The sequence below is a fragment of the Rattus norvegicus genome, chromosome X, assembly GCF_021556685.1.
Source record: "Rattus norvegicus strain SHRSP/BbbUtx chromosome X, alternate assembly SHRSP_T2T, whole genome shotgun sequence".
NCBI classification, from domain to species: Eukaryota; Metazoa; Chordata; class Mammalia; order Rodentia; family Muridae; genus Rattus; species Rattus norvegicus.
In genome coordinates this window covers 34,333,052-34,354,689 of record NC_141554.1, presented here as the reverse complement: position 1 = coordinate 34,354,689, position 21,638 = coordinate 34,333,052, and the positions used below count along the sequence as shown (strand labels likewise).

The 21,638-nt window shown below is 39.3% G+C and overlaps 1 protein-coding gene across 1 annotated transcript; it reads right to left on the bottom strand.

The window, feature by feature from the left end:
* Window positions 1-532: 532 nt before the first annotated feature.
* Window positions 533-1,782, bottom strand: LOC686042 (hypothetical protein). Its single transcript, XM_087601204.1, has one exon. It carries the CDS (start codon window positions 1,754-1,756, stop codon window positions 1,214-1,216), a length of 543 nt encoding a protein of 180 aa, XP_087457330.1. The 5' UTR covers window positions 1,757-1,782; the 3' UTR covers window positions 533-1,213.
* Between the last annotated feature and the right edge of the window lie 19,856 nt (window positions 1,783-21,638).

Below are 21,638 nucleotides of genomic sequence, written 5' to 3'. Positions count from 1 at the left end.
ACTGAGTTATCTTATGACTGGAGTTTGATATGGCCTTGTTCAGATTATGACTGTGCCCTGGTTCTTCCCTCTTAAAATGAGAAGTTTTTCATTTAATTTTGATTATTACAGTTGCCTATAGAGGAATGACTTTGCACTTTTAAAGGAGATCGTGGGATTGTTTTGTAAAGGGGGAGATTAGAAGATATTTTAGAGACTGGAGTTTTAATGTGTTTGAATGTGTAAGGATGTGGGGGCTTTTAAATTTTATGGTTTATACTGTGATATGAATATTAACATGTCATCTTGGGAATAAATGAGAAACGAAAGGTTCTGAGAAGTGACGTGTTTGTGTGTCATGTGAGCAAGGTGTCAGTTTTACTGACTAGTCAACCAAACAATCCAAAATTATCGTAGGTGGGAGTACCAATTGAGAAAAATATCCTCTAAGATCAGGCTGTAGTCAAGCCTTTAGGGCACTTTTAATTCATTGTATAAGAATTCTACTTTTAAGACTAAATTACAGTTTGAAATGAGAAAATTTAAACTTGCCTTTAATACAACAATGATGGTTTATTGGAATTACAACACCGGGAGCTAAAATGGGGATTCTCCTGTCTTCCCAAAAAAGTCAACTCTCACAACTGCTATCAATTTCATCCTTGTCAGGATGTAAGGATTAATTTTTTTATCGTTTTTATCATTTTTACCCACATTAATATTAGGGGCCTATGGTTAGGTTGCTGTGGTGGTAATCTGTTTGCTGAAGGACAGCTGTTCTCAAGTTGGTCCTTAACGAACACTAAGATTTTGACTTTTGATTGCTTAATCTTCTGGTACTCAGAAAAATCCATACATGTCTGTTTTAATATATATAAAGTTCCTCTTCTCCCCTGAGCGCTTCAGTTATCTTTGGGGCTTGAGTGTGTTCACACTGGACTGGTTGGCCTGTGTAGTTTGTCTAATTCGTTGGTATCACACGAGCATGTTGATTGGTGGTAGTTTAACTTTTCAATGTTCATTCAGCTTTCAACAGAAATGTTCTTCCTTGCTCAGTCTCTTTGGTACTGCTTGTGCAGAGAAAAGCAGGAGAGGAACTTCTAGGCTATTACAGCTTGAAAGAGGGGAAAACATAATAAGGGGGTAACAGTTTGACGTATATAGACAGGTTTTTGTAAGATCCAGTACATACCATAGAGTATAGTGTGACGTACTGAGATCAGCTGGAAACCCTTTACTGGGAGTGTTGCAGGGCAAAGGTGCACTTTTTGTATATTGCATACAGCAGAAGAATGGAGCGTAGCATCTGTTTGCACATGGCCAGTGTCATCTCAATCTGGGGCTCCCTGAGTCCAGTGGGCCACTGTTGTTCTTTGCTGATAATTTTGCTGAAGGCCGATGTTTTAGAAATTTTGAAGGTCCCAGTCCACTTGGGTGGCTGGACTGTAATAACCCTGCCAAAAACTGAATCCACCCCAAGGAGTCTGATGGGCTGGGGCTTCCTAATCGTTGGTGTCTTCTTGGCTGCTGTTCCTTTCTGTGGCTCAAGTGGGTGGCCAGGTAACTCTGAGCTCCTTTCGGCTATCATCCTGGGGATCTGAGAGACCACAGCTACTTCGTGAAAGCACTGTTGAACTTCCACATCACAGGGGCTCTGTGGGAAAAAAGGCGAGAATCTAAAAGGATGTTTGGAAGCAAAAGTAGGTGTTGTGTGGCGAAGCCATTGCAAATTCTCATCTAGGGGGCTCCAGGGGGACCAGAGCTGGTACAGTGCCATTGCCAGTCTGACTGCACTCCCCCTCACAGCACAGATTCTAGAGTAGCAGCTGAGTCTTTTCTCTGTCTGGCTCTTAGCAACAGCCTTTGTGACCTAAGGCCATCAGAACCTAACTCACAGTTTGGCTGGAGACTAGAGGTACCTCTCTGTGAGGTATCAGAGCCAGCATACTGCTCAGCCCTCAATAAATCAGATATGGGACCATGGAGGACAAGACAGCTTTTTGTCCCATAATCACATTATAAATGAATGATGATAGCTTAGAATTAGTTTCTGTTATGGAATAAATGTGAATAGGAAATAACTTGTTATACCAATAAATATATAAAACATCACTAAGTCACCTTAAAAGTATTTTAAATAAAATAGCAAAATGGAAGTAATGAGCAAATCTAAAAAGGACATTTTTACCTTCTCTTATTCTTCATCTATCTTCTTTATGGTTCTCTTTTCATTGGATGTTTATTCAGAAAAGCTGCAGTTGGGATGTTGGAATATGTTTTATCTTGTTCTATACTTGGGTTTGGTTGTTTAGTTTGATCTGTTGTTTTTTTTTTCAAGAGGGGACCTGTGTGTTGACTTTGTAACTCACTGGTAGAGGGAGGGGATGTCTAGCGTGTGTTAGGTTCTGAAGTCTATCTCCAATGCTGAGAAAAAAAATCATAGGTTAATTCCCCAGTAAAAAAGACATAGTCTAACTGATTAGATACTTAAATAGGACCCACATTTTGCTACTTTCAGAAAATGAACTCCAGTGACAAAAACAGTGTCTCAGAACAAAAGGTTGGAAAAATATTTTTTAAGCAAATGGTCCCAAGAAACAAGCTAGATTATCCATTCTAATACTGAATAAAATAGAGTTTCAACCAAAAGTTATGAAAAAAGATAAAGAAACTTCATATGCATCAAAAGAAATATCTACCAAGATAAACTCTCAGTTTTGAACATCTATGCTCCAAATGCAAGGGTACCCACAGTCATAAAATCAACTTTAAGTTCACAGCAGACATTGCATCTCACACAATAATACTGGGTGACATCAAGAGCCAACTGTCATCAATGCACAGATCATAGAAATGGATACTAAAGAGAGACACAGTGAAGCTAACAAAAGTTATGAACCAAATGGCTTTAACAGATAACTATAGAATATTTCATCCTAAAACAAAAGAATATACCTTCCTTTCAGGGAGCCCACATACACATTGAAGCTGAACAATGCTCTACCTACTCAATGATAACCTGGTCAAGGAAGAAAAAAGGAAATTAGAGACTTCTTAGAATTGAATGAAAATGAAGGCACAACATAGCCAAACGTATGGGACACAATGAAAGCAGTGCTAAGAGGAAAACTCAGAACTCTGAGTGCCTCAAAAAAGAAACTGGAGAGAGCATACACTATCAGCTTGACAGAGCAACTGAGAGTTCTAGAACTAATAGAAGCAAATACACCCAGGATGAGCACACAGCAGGAAATATTCAAACTCAGGGCTGAAATCAATCAAGGAGAGACAAAAAGAACTATACAAAGAATCAAAAAAAAAAAAAAAAAGCCAGGATTTGGTTCTTGGAGAAAATCAACAAGATGCATAAACATTTTGCCAGACTAACCAGAGGGCACACAGAGAGTAACCAAGTTAATAAAATCAGAAATGAAAAGGGAGACATAGCAACAGAAACTGAGGAAATTAAAAAAATTATCAGATCCAATTACAAAAGCCTATATGAACAAAACTGGAAAATCTGGAAGAAGTGGACAATTTTCTAGACAGATACCAGGTACTAAAGTTAAAGCAGGATCAGATAAACCACCTAAACTTCCCCATTACCCCTAAAGAAATACAAACAGTCATTAGAAGTCTCCCTCCCTCAAAAGCACAGGACCAGATGGGTTTAGTGTAGAATTCTCTCAGACCTTCAAAGAAGACACAAAACCAATATGCTTCCAACTATTCCACACAACAGAAACAGAAAAAGCACTACTCAATTCCTTCTATGAATCCACAATTATGCTTATACAAAAATCACATAAAAACCCAACAAAGAAAGAGAATTTCAGACTAATTTCCCTTATGAATAGCAACACAAAAATACTCAATAAAATTCTCACAAACCTTATCCAAGAACACATCAAAATGATCATACATCATGATCACATAGGCTTCATCCTAGGGAGGCAGGGATGGTTCAATATACAGAAATCCACCAATATAATTCACTATATAAACAAACTGAAAGAAAAAAATCACATGATCATCTCATTAGACATTAGACAAAATTCAACACCCCTTCATTATAAAAGTCCTGGAAATACAGGAACTCAAGGTCCATGCCTAAACATAGTAAAAGCAACGTACATCAAACCAATAGCCAACAACAGACCAAATGGAGAGAAACTTGAAGCAATTCCACTAAAATCAGGGACTAGATAAGGCTGCCCACACTCTCTCTACTTATTCAATATAGCACTCAAATTCCTAGGCAGAGCAATCAGACAACAAAAGGATGTCAAAGGGATGCAAATTGGAAAGGAAGAAGTCAAAATATCACTATTTGCAGATGATATGATAGTATACTTATGTGACTCCCAAAGTTCCACCAGAGAACTACTAAGCCTGATAAACAACTTCAGCAAAGTGGCTGGGTATAAAATTAACACAAACAAATCAGTAGACTTCCTCTACTCAAAGATTAAACAGGCTGAGAAAAAAATTAAGGAAATGACACCCTTCACAATAATCACAAATAACATAAAATACGACTCTAACCAAGCAAGTAAAATATCTGTATGAGTAGAACTTCAAGTCTCTGAAGAATGAAATTTAAGAAGATCTCAGAAGATGGAAAGATCTCCCATGCTCATGGATTGGCAGGATTAATATAGTAAACATGGCCATTTTGCCAAAAACAATATACGAATTCAATGCAATCTCCATCAAAATTCCAATCCAATGCTTCATAGAGTTATAAGGAGCAATTTGCAAATTCATTTGGAATAACATAAAACCTAGGATAGTGAAAACTATCCTCAACAATAAAAGAACTTCTGGGGGAAATCACTATCCCTGACCTCAAGCAGTATTACAGGGCAATAGTGATTAAAAACTGTATGGTATTGGTACAGAGACAGGCAGGTAGATCTGTGGAATAGAATTGAAGACCCAAAAATGAACCTATGCACCTATGGTCATTTGATCTTTAAGAAAGGGGCTAAAACCATCCAGTGGATAAAAGACAGCATTTTCAACAAATGGTGCTGGATCAACTGGATATCAGCATGTAGAAGAATGCAAATTGACCCATTCTTATCACCCTGTACAAAGCTTAAGTCCAAACTAGACACACTCAAACTAATAGAAAAAAAAGTGGGCAAGAGCCTTGAACACAGGACGCTGGGGAAAATTTCCTGAACAAAACACCAATGGCTTATGCTCTAAGATCAAGAATTGACAAATTGACATCATAAAACTACAAAGCTTCTGTAAGGCAAAGGCTACTGTCATTAGGACAAAATGTCAACCAATAGATTGGGGAAAGATCTTTACCAATCCTACATCCAATAGAGGATTAATATCCAAAATATACAAAGAACTCAAGAAGTTAGACTCCAGAGAGCCAAATAACCCTATTAAAAAGTGGGGTACAGAGCAAAACAAAGAATTCTCAACTGAGGAATGGCTGAGAATTACGTAAAGAAATGTTCAACATCCTTAGTCATCAGGGAAATGCAAATCAAAACAACCCTGAGATTTCACCTCACACCAGTGAGAATGGCTAAGTTCAAAACTCAGGTGACTACAGACGCTGGCGAGGATGTGGAAAAAGAGGAACACTCCTCAACTGTTGGTGGGATTGCAAACTGGTACAACCACTCTGGAAATCAGTCTGGAGGTTCCTCAGAAAATTGGACATTGAACTACCTGAGGACCCAGCTATACCACTCCTGGCCATATACCCAAATGATGTTCCAACATATGACAAGGACACATGTTCCACTATGTTCATAGCAGCCTTTTTTTAATAATAAGCAGAAGCTGGAAAGAACCCAGATGCCCTTCAACAGAGGAACGGATACAGAAAAGGTGGTAGATCTACACAATGGAATATTACTCAGCTATTAAAAAACAATGACTTCTTGAAATTCTTAGGCAAATGGATGAAAGAAAATATTGGGGTGAGTGAAGTAACCCAATCACAAAAGAATATGGGTGGTATGCACTCACTGATAAGCTGATATTCACTCAAAAGCTGCAAATACCAAGTTACCCTTCAAAAACCACATGAAGCTTAAGAAGAAGGAAGACCAAAGTCTGGGTACATCAGACCTGCTTGGAAGGGGGAACAAAAATACTCATAGCAGGAAATGTGGAGACAAAGTGTAGAGCCAAAACTGAAGGACAGGCCATTCAAAGTCTGCCCCACATGTGGGATCCATCCCCTATACAGATACCAAACACAGACAATGTTGCTGATGCTAAGAAGTGCATGCTGACAGGAGCCTGATAAAGCTGTCTCCTGAGAGGCTCCTCCAGAGCCTGACAAATACAGAGGTGAATACTTGCAGCCAACCTTTGAACTGAGAACTTGGTCCCCAATAGAGGAGTTAGAGAACTGACTGCAGAATCTGACTGGGTTTGCAACCCCATAGGAAGAACAACAATATCAACCAACCAGACCCCCTAGGACTCTGAGGGACTAAACCACCATCTGAAGAGAACACAGGGATATACCTATGGCTCCAACTGCATATATAGCAGAGGATGTCCTTGTTGGGCATCAATGGGAGGAGAAGCCCTTGGTCCTGCCAAGGCCTAATGCCCCAGTGTAGGGGAATATCAGGGCGGGGAGTTAAGAAGGGGTGGGCTGGTTTGTGATAGAACACCCTCATAGAAGCTGGGGGAGGTGAAATGAGATTAGGAGTTTGTGGACAGGAAACCAGGAAAGGAGATATCATTTAAAATATAAATTAAAAATATCCAATAAAAGAAAAAACAGATAAAACATTACATATGATTTATAGCACATAGCAATAGCTTATAGCCCATATAAATGCTATCATTTATTACATGTTATATATTTTATTATATATATTTGTATATATACATACACATAGATCAGGCTCACTTGAAACCTACAAACTTACACACACACACACACACACACACACACACACACACACACAACACTGCAGTTTCATTAGTGCAGTTCTTTTTTCTGTTTTTTTTGTTTTGTTTTCTCTTTTAGTGACAATTGTTTTGTTGTTTGTCATGTGCTACATATTGTGAACATGTGCAAAGTGGCGAAATCTCTACCAAGCGAAACAGATTAAAAAAAAAATCAAAAGTTAATATAGTAATAAAAGCATTAAGGACCAATAGCTGAAAGGATAGCAAGTAACTTTTGAGTGGTTGGAGGCTCCGTCACAAGTAGTGGTCTAGGAATCTCAAAAGTGATTTCAAAAAGGGGGACTGGAGTGAAGACTGAACAATTAAGAGTATGTAGCTTTGTGCTCTTTCTGAGGATCCAGGTTCAATTCCCAGCACTTATATAGTGGCTCACATTCATACTTAACTCTAAGTTCAGGGGCTCTATTGTCCTCTTTTGTCCTCCTTAAACAGGAGACATACATGTAGTACAGAGATATACATATAGGCAAAATAATTCTACATCTAAAATATAATTAAGTTAAATTAAAAGAGTAGGCTGTCACAAAGCAGAGGAAGGGTATTTCAGATCCAGGACTCATTATGAAAGTCACAGTCACAGAAGCAGCTTGGGGTACTCAACAGGAGCTATACAAGATTTTTAAGGAGGGGAAGGATGCAGTCAAATTTGCATTTCGGGATAATCACAGGAAAGCAGTGATATCACCAGCAAAATCTGGGACTCTTGTGTCTCAGTGTACTTCTCTATTACTGTAATAAAATACTAACTAATAGCAACTTGAGAAGTGTTTACTTAAGCATAAAATGTGTATTTCAATGTTGAGGGAAGTCAGGACAAAAATATAAGGCAGGGACCTGGAGGCAGGGAGGAACTGAAGCTGAACCCATGGAGGAGACGGGGACTGATACAGAAGCCATGGAGGAAGCAGGAGCTGATGAAGTCATGGAGAAGGTCAGCATGCTTCCTTCCTTCCTTCCTTCCTTCCTTCCTTCCTTCCTTCCTTCCTTCCTTCCTTCCTTCCTTCCTTTTTTTCCTTCTTTCTTTCTCATTGGATATTTTATTTATTTACATGTCATATGTTAGCCCTTTTCCTCCTTTCTTATAGAATGCAGAGCCACCTGACAAGCATGGCACTCACTACAGTGGTTAAGAGCACTGACTGCTCTCCTAGAGGTCCTGAGTTCAATTCCCAGCAACCACATGGTGGCTCACAACCATCTGTAATGGGATCTGATGCCCTCTTCTGGTATGAGGACAGCAACAGTGTAGTCATATGTAAAATAAATAAATAAATCTTGAACAAATAGTAGATGGAAAGAAATACAGGAAGGAATTTAGTTCTCTCTCTCTCTCTCTCTCTCTCTCTCTGTGTGTCTGCGTGTGTGTGTGTCTGTGTGTGTGTGTGTGTGTGTGTGTGTGTGTGGTGTGGTGTGGTTTGTGGTGTGTAAACTGTTTAACTGTTTTCATTCTCTACTTCCTCAGCACTGGACTAGTGGAAGGCAATCTTACCTTTAAAAGTGCATCTAGTAGGAGGTTTAATGTCACCATGTGGCATTCTCTTGAAGGGGATTAGGAACACTGGTCTTTTTCTACTTTCTTTCTTTCTTTTTTGTTTTAACTTCCAAGTTAGAGGCTAAAAGGTTTCTTTTACCACAAGCTGAAAATGGTGGAGGCAACTACAGATTGAAACCAACAACATTATGAATCATTTCTTTCTTATTTTAAAACTCATTATCTAGAGTATTATAGTGGAAATTTCACTAATACAGCCACATTAAACAAATCTCTTCATTAGGTTGCCCAACTTTTTTTAGTATAATTAATGTATCTATGGACATTTCTGTTCAAATTTGCATCATTATATGTACTTGTTTCTCTTGACTCTATGCACAAGTGGAATTGCTGAGTCATATGGTTAATCATTTAAGGAATCACCAGGATATGGTCTTTATGTTTGAAGTCATGTGAAAGCATTGAGAAGACAGTGGTAGAGTTTGTTTCTAATGTTTGTAGTCCCAGGACCAGCAGACACATAGGAGTAGGATTTCCTAATTTACGCATGTATTTACCTTTACCTTTCTAATGTACACAGTCATGGTGAAGTGGGTATAAGAATACTACTACTGGCCCAGAGCATTCATGTAAAAATAGTTTTCCCTCTGTGGTGGTTTGAATAGGTATGCCTTCCACAGACCAATGCTTTTCCCATGGGGAATGGCATTATTAGGATGTGTGGCCTTGTTGAAGTAGGTGTGCTCTTGTTGGAGAAAGTGCCTCATTGTGGGGGTTGGGCTTTGAGGTATCTTATGCTCAAACTCCAACCAGTATGGAGTCTAGTCCCCGCCTTTCACCTTTGGATCAAGATGTAGAACTCTCAGCTTCTTCTTCAGCACCTTGTGTGCTTAGATACCATCATGCTTCCTACAATACTAAAAATACACTAACCCTCTAAAACTGTAAGATACCCCCAAGTAAGTGTTTTCTTTGTAAGACTTGCCTTGGTCATGGTGTCTCTTCACAGAAATGGAAACCCTAATTAAGACAACCCCAGATTATGGATAACTTTGCTATGTTTTCAGATAACACTTGGAGGCACTCTCTACCTGGGTACCTACAGGCCATGCCAACCTGGCTATCAGGTCAGCGATCTTCACTATCTTTCATCTTTTTCATTTCCAATTCCCGTTTCTTTTTCTCCACTTTAGTAGGCCCCTGCAGGGGCCTGTCTTTCTTCTCTTCCTTCATTCACTCGGCACTCCACAAGTCCTCAGGACAGGCTTAGCTTTCTTGCCTTCCATAGATTCCCTCAATCTCTTCATCTCCAGGCCAGCCCTAATCATTTAGTGTTAGCCCCCAATACCTAGAAACACATTCAACCCAGGACTCCCAGTGGCCACACCTTGTGGACACTCAGAAGTGCTCTCTCTTGGGCAATTCATAGTCATGACACTCTCCTAAGAACCAGAGAAGGCAACAGAATCAAAGAACAGAACAACGACCCAACAGAATAAACCAGACTCAACACCTAAAATTAAAACCATTCCAAAAACAGATGCCTAGACACCAGCATAAAATCATCAACAGCCAGGATAATATGTCTTCCCCTAGAAGCCAATAACTTTGCTATAATAGATTGTAATATAGCTGAAGAACAAAACAAGGATTTCAAAATAGCTCCAATGAATATGTTCAAAGACCTTAAAGAGAACATTCATTATCCATTAATTAAATCTATGTAATTATTTCCTGTAATATATTTTATTTGTTGGTTTTCTGAGGCAATGCCTTACTGTGTATCTCTGGATATCCTGGAACTGGATTTGTAGACTGGACTGGCCTTGAATTCACAGAGATCTGCTTGTCTTTGCCTCCTGAATGCTGGGATCTTGGTTTTTCTGAAAGTTTGAGAGGCCCTGCAAAATAATTTAGACATGCACCTTGCAAATCCAGTCACTTGTTATTGTATACTCCAGGGTAAAAATGATCAGCAATGGTTAGCAAGCTGTAACTGTTATCTCATTTGTAGCATCATTGTGGGCAACTCTCCATGGGCTTCTTAATTGCATCATTAAAACAGTGAGCAGGTGCAGTTTTGAGAGGTGTTTCTCACAGAATATTTGATGCCTACAAATATGTATAACTATGTAAATTTTAAAAGCATGTAAAATGGGCATAAATTATTTTCTGTGGAAATCTGGACATGTCTGTATCTCATTAGAGCATCTTGGTTTGTCATTATTAGTTGTTTCCATGACAAAAGGAAGCCAAAACTTTGAGCCTAGTACTGAAGGCATTTCAGGTTTATAGAAAAATTGGAGTAATGGGCTGCTCAACCTCAGAACTTCTACTATTTTTTGTATGATATTTTCGTTGCTGTGTGTGGGGCATCTTAGGGATTGCAAGATATTTCAGTTGTCTGTGTGTATGTGTGTGTGTGTGCATGTGTGTGTGTGTGTGTGTGTTACATTTGTTCACGCATATACATGTGGAAGTCAGAGGTCAATGTTGGTATCTTCCTCTACCAATGACCACTTTTTTGAGAAGTCTCTCAATTAACCTAGAGCTCACCAGTTTGTCTTGCTTGTTTGTCCACCAGGCCCTGGGATTTTTCTCTATCTTCATTTTCCAGTGCTCAGATTACAGATCTGTACTACAATACCAACTTTTACATGGATGCCAGATTCCAATTCATATCCTCCTGCTTGTGCAACATGCACATTGTCCTGCTGAGACATCTCCCAAGCCTTCATGTTAAGATTTTTTTTAACAAAATCCCTTGTCTCTATCTGGTAGTATTGCTTAATGTGTTTCTGTATATGAAAATAAGAAATGTCTCTAGACTGTTACAGCATTGCTTATGACAAGCAATTGTCTCTAGCTGACAGAACCTCTTGGCTAAGGATTACCTAGTCTAAACAGCACTCTTTACTACATCTGTCTAGTAAATCAGCTGTATTCTAAATCAGAGGGGAAGCCTGCTTCTTGGCTGATTAGGGTATAATTGGAAATAAATTACAAGGTGGTATGAGAGATTTGAGGATAGGAGTGAAATGGATAGATTTGATAGAACCAAGTCAAACATGGTGCTGAGTCAAATCCTGATCTAAACAACTCCTGTTTGTTTAGATCCTGTGACTCCATATTAAAACTAAGCCATTCCATAAGTACTAAATGACACATCTCCTTAGTTTCCTGTGTCTTTGCATAACAACCATAGATTTATAAACTCTGGCTTTATATGGCAGAATCTCAATCTCTCTCTCTCTCTCTCTCTCTCTCTCTCTCTCTCTCTGTGTGTGTGTGTGTGTGTGTGTGTGTGTGTGTGTGTGTGTGTGTGTGTAAAACGGAGGAGGAATAAAACAAGACTAGAGGTCACCTTCAGGTGTTATTCTGAAAGCACTACTCACTTGGTTTTTGAGAAAGGGTAACCTGAAGCTTGCTAATTTTGGTAAGATGGCTGTCCATGGAGCTCCAGGGATTCATTATCCCCCTCACTCCCAGCACTGGGAATATAAACACATATCATCATGCCTGAATTTTATGTAAGAGTTCTAGGAACAGAATTCAGGTCGTTATTCTTATATAGCAACTGAATTATGGACTGAGCTGTTTCTCTAGCCTCTATATAATCTCTTATTTCCAGCAAAGGACTGGCTATGTATACTGCAGTCTATGAGAAAGCCCATATGTATGTGCTGGATGCATGGAGAAGGGTGTTGACTAAATTTTACATGGAAGATTCTTGTGCCAGAGGAACGTTCACTCAACTCACTGAAACAGGAGAGAGGTTAAAACACGCTGAAATCCACTTCACGCAGGGATCAGAGTACACAGTCTCTGTTACCAGGCTGCACTTCTGAGATACTGCTTTGCTTGTCTGTATAGAAATGCATTAATAAGGTGATCAATCTGTGAAACAGTGCAGTTCCACCTTTGATGATCACAACACTGACCCATTTTGGAAAGTTCATATTTTATGTGGCTCTATCAGGTAGTGACCTCTGCATACTTCCTCCTCACAACAGTAAGCCCAGATGCTCCTAAAGAGCTCTTGTTGGCCATTTTGAAGTGTTTTAGAAGGCACTCTGCTTCAGCATTCTGCTGTGAGGTAAAGGTACAACCTTGGAAAGCCAGAACACTTAACTGAACTGTCCAGGACACATGCAGACAAGCCCTTCCCCAGCATATTTAACTTTAAAATTTAAATTATGATCTCTGTAACTTATGTACACAAAGTGACTCAATTAGCTATGTCTAAAATAATGACATTTTATAGAGCAATATCTGTGCAGCAACCAACCAGGACACGAATTGGGCCGTTTTTCACAGAGCCCCTCCCATCACTTTTCAACCATATCCTCTTTCCTTTGTAGAGATAACTGCTCTCCTAGCTTCATTAGTATCATGTCTCAGCCTTGCTTCAAAGCTTTACTACAGATAAGTGCATCATTGTCCTTCAGTTTTGCTTGCTTAGCAATGTTCATTAAAGTTAGTCTTTGATATTTTGCTAATTCTTTAATGTTACATAGCATATCCCTCAGAGAATTTTCTTCAGGAGAATTTTAGATCAATTATCTCTAAGTTTAGAAAACAGTTTATTTTAAAAGATACATTTTAGGTAATAGTAGCAAACAAAAAGTATTCACAATGCCGTGAGGTTTAGATTATCCACTATGGTACTCAGTTTCCAACATGCCCTCTAATGATCCTTTGTATAACTAGTATAACATTGTGCTACAATCTGCAGGTAACTGATGAATACCATTGGAGTTGTAATATATGGCTTCCAAGTGACATGTCTTAGTGTTTTGTGCTGCTGGGACGAAATTCCCAAGAATAAGTAATTAATGATAAATACTAACTTACTTCTGAACGTCTGAAGGCAAGAAGTCTAAGGTTGAGACAGCATCATTTAGTAAGAGTCTTCTTGCTGCAGTATCACATGGAATGAGCCAAAAGGGCTAGAGGTCGGCAGAGATGGGCAGAATAATTTCTATAAAAATCTTACTACTGAAGCATCACATTTACTTTTGATACCAACATTAATCTACACATGAGGGCATTACTTTTATGATACAAACCCCTCTTGAAACTTCCTCAAGAATGCCTCAGGTTTGTAACACATAGATTCCAGTGGATAATTGTGAATCATAGCAGTAGTCCAAAAAGATGAAGCTTCCTTTTTCTTTGTTCTACTATGCACGTTTATTCTCAGACAACATGACTTCCATGAGCGTCTTCCAAACCCATTGCAAAGACTTTAGAAATATATTTTAATGATTATAATGTTTACAAAAGTATTGCAAATAACATATACATTAGTTAACAATGCTGTCTCTCTCCACCCTGACATCCCTTCTGTTACTCCTTCCCTCATTGTCTATAACAGAAGGACAACAGTGAGTAGAAGTGAAATGAGTGTATTTAGCCTGTGCTTGTAGATTGCAGTTACACAATTCATGGTTGCTTCTGTGTGAATTTGCATTAGTGCTTACTGTCTTGGCTTAGGAAGAACATCTAAGAATCTTTCTCTCCTGCTGACGTGACTTCCTTGATAGTAAGGTGAAGGCTCTATCTTAGTGCCCATATGCGCACAACACTTAGGATTTAAAAATAGCAAAGAGAAATAAGATGACAAATATTGGAAGTCAGAAGTTAGTCTGTGGAAAAAACAATTACCTAATGCATAACATTATCCAAATGTATACAATTATAAGCAGAAGGTTCCATTCTTATTTTCCGTTACGTAAAATACAAGTTTTCCATTGCTGATCCTCGCCCTCAGCTCACTGCTCCCAAACCCCGTGGGAGAGAGAGCACAGCCTGGACGGGTGGGCACTCCTGAGACTGCAGAGCAGAAAAGACCACCAACACTGCCCACCCCTGCCCACATCCCTGGCCCAAGAGGAAACTGTATATGGCCTCTAGGAACCGGAAGATAGGGGCACTGGAGCTGCAGGTCCCCTGCGCAACAGACACCGCCAGAACCTGAAGGGACCAGATCAACAATTCCCTGTACCCAAATCCCATGGAGGGAGAGCTAAACCTTCAGAGAGGCAGATATGCCTGGGAAGCTGGAAGAGACTACACTCTGCCCACATTTCTGACTCCAGAGGAAAACACAAAACGACATCTGGGACCCAGATGCACGGTGGCTCCCGGAAAAGGCAGCACAGGTCCTCCTGATTGCTGCCCTCACGGAGAGCTCATCAGCAAAACCCCATGAGCAAACTTGAGCCTGGGGACCACAGATAAGACCAACTTTTCTGCTCCAAGTGACCTGCCTGGTTAACTCAGGACACAGGCCCACAGGAACAGCTGAAGACTTGTAAAACTTGAAAAAAGTTTAAAAACTTGAAAAAACTTGAAAAAACGTGTAAAACTTGAAAAACTACACACCTGAAAGCAGAACACTCTGTCCCAATAACTGGCTGAAAGAAAACAGGAAAACAGGTCTACAGCACTCCTGACACAGGCCTATAGGACAGTCTAGTCACTGTCAGAAATAGCAGAACAAAGTAACACCAGAGATAATCAGATGGAGAGAGGCAAGTGCAGGAACCCAAGCAACAGAAACCAAGACTACATCGCATCGTCGGAGCCCAATTCTCCCACCAAAGCAAACACTGAATATACAGACACACCAGAAAAGCAAGATCTAGATTTAAAATCATATTTGATCATGATGCTGGAGGACTTCAAGAGCGACATGAAGAACTCCCTTAGAGAAACGCAGGAAAACATAAATAAACAAGTAGAAGCCTATAGAGAAGAATCATAAAAATCCCTGAAAGAATTCCAGGAAAACACAATCAAACACATGAAGGAATTAAAAATGGAAATAGAAGCAATGAAGAAAGAACACAGGGAAACAACCCTGAATATAGAAAACCAAAGGAAGAGACAAGGAGTCGTACATACAAGCATCACCAAAAGAATACAAGAGATAGAAGAGAGAATCTCAGGAGCAGAAGATTCCATAGAAATCATCGACGCAACTGTCAAAGATAATGTAAAACGGAAAAAGCTACTGGTCCAAAACAAGCAGGAAATCCAGGATACAATGAGAATATCAAACTGAAGGATAATAGGTATAGAAGAAAGTGAAGACTCCCAGATCAAAGGACCAGTAAATATCTTCAACAAAATCATAGAAGAAAACTTCCATAACCTAAAGAAAGAGACGTCCATAAGCATAAAAGAAGCCTACAGAACTCCAAACAGATTGGACCAGAAAAGAATCTCCTCCCATCACATAATAGTCAAAACACCAAATGGACAAAATAAAGAAAGAATATTAAAAGCAGTAAGGGAAAAAGGTCAAGTAACATATAAAGGCAGACCTATCAGAATCACACCGGACTTCTCACCAGAGACTATGAAAGCCAGAAGATCCTGGGCAGATGTCATACAGACCCTAAGAGTACACAAATGCAAGCCCAGGTTACTGGATCCTGCAAAACTCTCAATTAACATAGATGGAGAAACCAAGATATTCCATGACAAAACCAAATTTACACAATACCTTTCTACAAATCCATCACTACAAAGGATAATAAATGGTAAAGCCCAACATAAGGAGGCAAGCTACACGCTAGAAAAAGCAAGAAACTAATCGTCTTGGCAACAAAACAAAGAGAAGAAAAGCACACAAACATAACCTCACATCCAAATATGAATATAACAGGAAGCAATAATCACTACTCCTTTATATCTCTCAACATCAATGGTCTCAACTCCCCAATAAAAAGACCTAGATTAACAAACTGGATACACAATGAGGACCCCGCATTCTGCTGCCTACAGGAAACACACCTCAGAGACAAAGATAGACACTACCTCAGAGTGAAAGGCTGGAAAACAAATTTCCAAGCAAATGGTCAGAAGAAGCAAGCTGGAGTAGCCATTCTAATATCGAATAAAATCAATTTTCAAGTAAAAGTCATCAAAAAAGTTAAGGAAGGACACTTCATATTCATCACAGGAATAATCCACCAAGATGAACTCTCAATCCTAAATATCTATGCTCCAAATACAAGGGCACCTACATACGTAAAAGAAACCTTACTAAAGCTCAAAACACATTGCACCTCACACAATAATAGTAGGAGATTTCAACACCCCACTCTCATCAATGGAAAGGTCATGGAAACAGAAATTTAACAGAGACGTAGAAAGACTAAGAGAAGTCATGAACCAAATGGACTTAACAGATATTTATAGAACATTCTATCCTAAAGCAAAAGGATATACCTTCTTCTCAGCTCCTCATGGTACTTTCTCCAAAACTGACCATATAATTGGTCAAAAACGGGCCTTAACAGATACAGAATGATAGAGATAATACCATGCGTCCTATCAGAACACCATGGGCTAAAGCCAATTTTCAATAACAATAAGGGAAGAACGCCTACATGTACATGAAAGTTGAACAATGCTCTACTCAACGATAACCTGGTCATGGAAGAAATAAAGAAAGAAATTAAATACTTCTTAGAATTTAATGAAAATGAAGGTACAACATACACAAACTTATGTGACACAATGAAAGCTGTGCTAAGAGGAAAATTCATAGCTCTGAGTGCCTGCAGAAAGAAACAGGAGAGAGCATATGTCACCAGCTTGACAGCACACTTAAAAGGTCTAGAACAAAAAAAACCAAATACACCCAGGTGGAGTAGAAGGCAGGAAATAATCAAAGTCAGAGCTGAAATCAACCAAGTAGAAACAAAAAAAACTATAGAAAGAAGCAACAGAACCAAAAGTTGGTTCTTTGAGAAAATCAACAAGATAGATAAACCCTTAGCCAGACTAGTGAGAGGACACAGAGAGTGTGTCCAAATTAACAAAATCAGAAATGAAAAGGGAGACATAACTACAGAATCAGAGGAAATTCCAAAAATCATGAGATCCTACTACAAAAGCCTATATTCAACAAAACTTGAAAATCTGCAGGAAATGGACAATTTCCTAGAGAGATACCAGGTACCGAATTTAAATCAGGAACAGATAAACCATTTAAACAACCCCATAACTCCTAACGAAATAGAAGCAGTCATTAAAGGTCTCCCAACTAAAAAGAGTCCAGGTTCAGTCGGGTTTAGTGCAGAATTCTATTACACCTTGATAGAAGACCTCATACCAATACTATCCAAACTATTCCACAAAATTGAAACAGACGGAGTGCTACCAAATTCTTTCTATGAAGGCACTAGTGCTCTTATACCTAAATGACACAAAGACCAAACAAAGAAAGAGAACTTCAGACCAATTTCCCTTATGAATATCGACGCAAAAATACTCATTAAATTATGGCAAACCGAATCCAAGAGCACATCAAAACACTCATCCACCATAATCAAGTAAACTTCGTCCCAGGCTTGCAGGGATGGATTAATATATGGAAAACCATCAATGTATCCATTATATAAACAAACTGAAAGAACAAAACCAAATGATCATTTCATTAGATGCTGAGAAAGCATTTGACAAAATTCAACACCCCTTCATAATAAAAGTCCTGGAAAAATAGGAATTCACGGCCCATACCTAAACATAGTAAAAGCCATATACAGCAAACCAGTAGCTAACATTAAACTAAATGGAGAGAAACTTGAAGCACTCCTACTAAAATCAGGGACTAGACAAGGCTGCCCACTCTCTCCCTACTTCTTCAATATAGTTCTTGAAATTCTAGCCAGAGCAATCAGACAACAAAAGGAGGTCAAGGGGATACAAATTGGAAAAGAAGAAGTCAAAATATCACTATTTGCAGATGATATGATAGTACATTTAAGTGATCCCAAAATTTCCACCAGAGAACTGCTAAAGCTGATGAACAACTTCAGCAAAGTGGCTGGGTATAAAATTAACTCAAATAAATCAGGAGCCTTCCTCTATACAAAAGAGAAGCAAGCCAAGAAAGAAATTAGAGAAATGACACCCTTCATAATAGTCCCAAATATATAAAGTACCTTGGTGTTTCTTTAACGAAGCAAGTGAAAGATCTGTACAATTAGAACTTCAAGCCTCTGGCGAATGCCAGCAGCAAACCACTGAACTGAGAATAGGTCCCCTATTGAAGGAATCAGAGAAAGAACTGGAAGACCTTGAAGGGGCTCGAGACCCCAAAAGTACAACAATGCCAAGCAACCAGAGCTTCCAGGGACTAAGCCACTACCTAAAGACTATACATGGACTGACCCTGGACTCTGACCCCATAGGTAGCAATGAATATCCTAGTAAGAGCACCAGTGGAAGGGGAAGCCCTGGGTCCTGCTAAGACTGAACCCCCAGTGAACTAGACTATGCGGGGAGGGTGGCAATGGGGGGAGGTTTGGGAGGGGAACACCCACAAGGAAGGGGAGGGGGGAGGGTGATGTCTGTCCGGAAATCGGGAAAGGGAATAACACTTGAAATGTATATAAGAAATACTCAAGATAATAAAAAAAAATAAAAAATAAAAAAAAAAGACTGAACCCCCAGTGAACTAGTCTATGGGGGGAGGGCGGCAATGGGGGGAGGGTTGGGAGGGGAACACCCATAAGGAAGGGGAGGGGGGAGGGGGATGTTTGCCCGGAAACCGGGAAAGGGAATAACACTCGAAATGTATATAAGAAATACTCAAGTTAATAAAAAAAAAAAAGAATATATATATATAAAAAAAAGAACTTCAAGCCTCTGGAGAAAGAAATTGAAGAAGACATCAGAAGATGGAAATATCTCTGATGCTCATGGATTGTCAGGATTAATATAGTAAAAATGGCATTTTCACCAAAAGCGATCTACAGATTCAATGCAATCCCCACCAAAATACCAATTCAATTCTTCAAAGAGTTAGACAGAACAATTTGCAAATTCATCTCGAATACCAAAAAAAACCCAGGATAGCTAAAACTATCCTCAACAATAAAAGGACTTCAGGGGGAATCACAATCCCTGAACTCAAGCAGTATTACAGAGCAATAATGATAAAAACTGCATGGTATTGTTACGGAGACAGACAGATAGACCAATGGATAATATTGAAGACCAAGAAATGAACCCACACGTATGGTTGCTTGATTTTTGACAAAGGAGCCAAAACCATCCAATGGAGAAAAGATAGTCTTTTCAGCAAATGGTGCTGGTTCAACTGGAGGTCAACATGTAGAAGAATGCAGATCGATCCATGCTTATCACCCTGTACAAAGCTTAAGTCTACGTGGATCTAGGACCTCCACATCAAACCCGATACACTCAAACTAATAGAAGAAAAAGTGCGGAAGCATCTCGAACACATGGGCACTGGAGAAAATTTCCTGAACAAAACACCAATGGCTTATGTTCTAAGATCAAGAATATTCAAATAGGATCTCATAAAGTTGCAAAGCGTCTGTAAGGCAGAGGACACTGTTGTTATGACAAATCGGAAACCAACAGATTGGGAAAAGATCTTTACCAATCGTACAACAGATAGAGGGTGTATATCCAAATTATACAAAGAACTCAAGAAGTTAGACATCAGGGAGACAAAGAACCCTATTAAAAATGGGGTTCAGAGCTAAAGAAAGAATTCACAGCTGAGCAATGCCGAATGACTTAGAAACATCTAAAGTAATGTTCAACATCTTTAGTCATAACGGAAGTGCAAATCAAAACAACCCTGAGATTTCACCTCACACAAGTGAGAAAGGCTAAGATCAAAAACTCAGGTGACAGTAAATGTGGGCGAGGATGTGGAGAAAGAGGAACACTCCTCCATTGTTGGTGGGATTGCAGACTGCTACAACCATACTGGAAATCAGTCTGGAAGTTTCTCAGAAAATTGGACAATGAACTGCCTGAGGATCCAGCTATACCTCTCTTGGGCATATACCCAAAAGATGCCCCAACATATAAAAAAGACACGTGCTCCACTATGTTCATTGCAGCCTTATTTATAATAGCCAGAAGCTGGAAAGAACCCAGATGCCCTTCAACAGAGGAATGGATACAGAAAATGTGGTACATCTACACAATGGAATATTACTCAGCTATCAAAAACAATGACTTTATGAAATTCATAGGCAAATGGAAGCAACTGGAAAATATCCTGTGTGAGGTAACCCAATCACAGAAAAACACACATGGTATGCACTCACTGATAAGTGGCTATTAGCCCAAATGCTTGAATTACCCTAGATGCACAGAACACATGAAAATGAAGACGGATGATCAAAATGTGAATGCTTCACTCCTTTTTTAAAAGGGGAACAAGAATGCCCTTGTCAGGGAATAGGGAGGCAAAGATTAAAACAGAGGCAGAAGGAACACCCATTCAGAGCCTGCCCCACATGTGGCCCATACATATACAGCCATCCAATTTGACAAGATGGATGAAGCAAAGAATTGCAGACCGACAGGAACCGGATATAGATCTCTCCTGAGAGACATAGCAAGAATACAGCAAATATGTAGGCGAATGCCAGCAGCATACCACTGAATTGAGACCCCCGTTGAAGGAATCAGAGAAAGGACTGGGAGAATTTGAATGGACTGGAGACCCCATATGAACAACAATGCCAACCAACCAGAGCTTCCAGGGACTAAGCCACTACCCAAAGTCTCTACATGGACTTTCCCTGGGCTCCAACCTCATAGGTAGCAATGAATAGCCTAGTAAGAGCACCAGTGGAAGGGAAAGTTCTTGGTTCTGCTAAGACTGAACCCCCAGTGTACCTGATTGTTGAGGGGAGGGCAGTAATGGGGGGAGGATGGGGAGAGAAACATCCATATAGAAGGGGAGGGTGAGGGGCTAGGGGGATGTTGGCTTGGAAACCAGGAAAGGGAATAACAATAGAAATGTAAATAAGAAATACTCAAGTTAATAAAGAAAAAAAAGAAAAAACCATTGAACAGTAAAAAAAAAAAATACAAGTTCTCTCCTGTCAAAAATAATCTTGCTTAAAAATTTATTCCTTCATGTTTTGATATGAGTTTTTATAAAGTAAACCAAAAAATGTATACGATACAATGACACTAACTAGACAGTCAATAAGCATTGTCAAAACACACACACACACACACACACACACACACACACACACACACACACACACACACACACAAACAAGAATATCTACTCCACAAGAAACTCCAAATGCCTTCAAGAGTCATAGGTTACTTAGGAAATAAACTTGATAAAAGTTTTTAAAAGTTTTCACCAATTTGAAAATTTCTCACACTTTCCCTGATC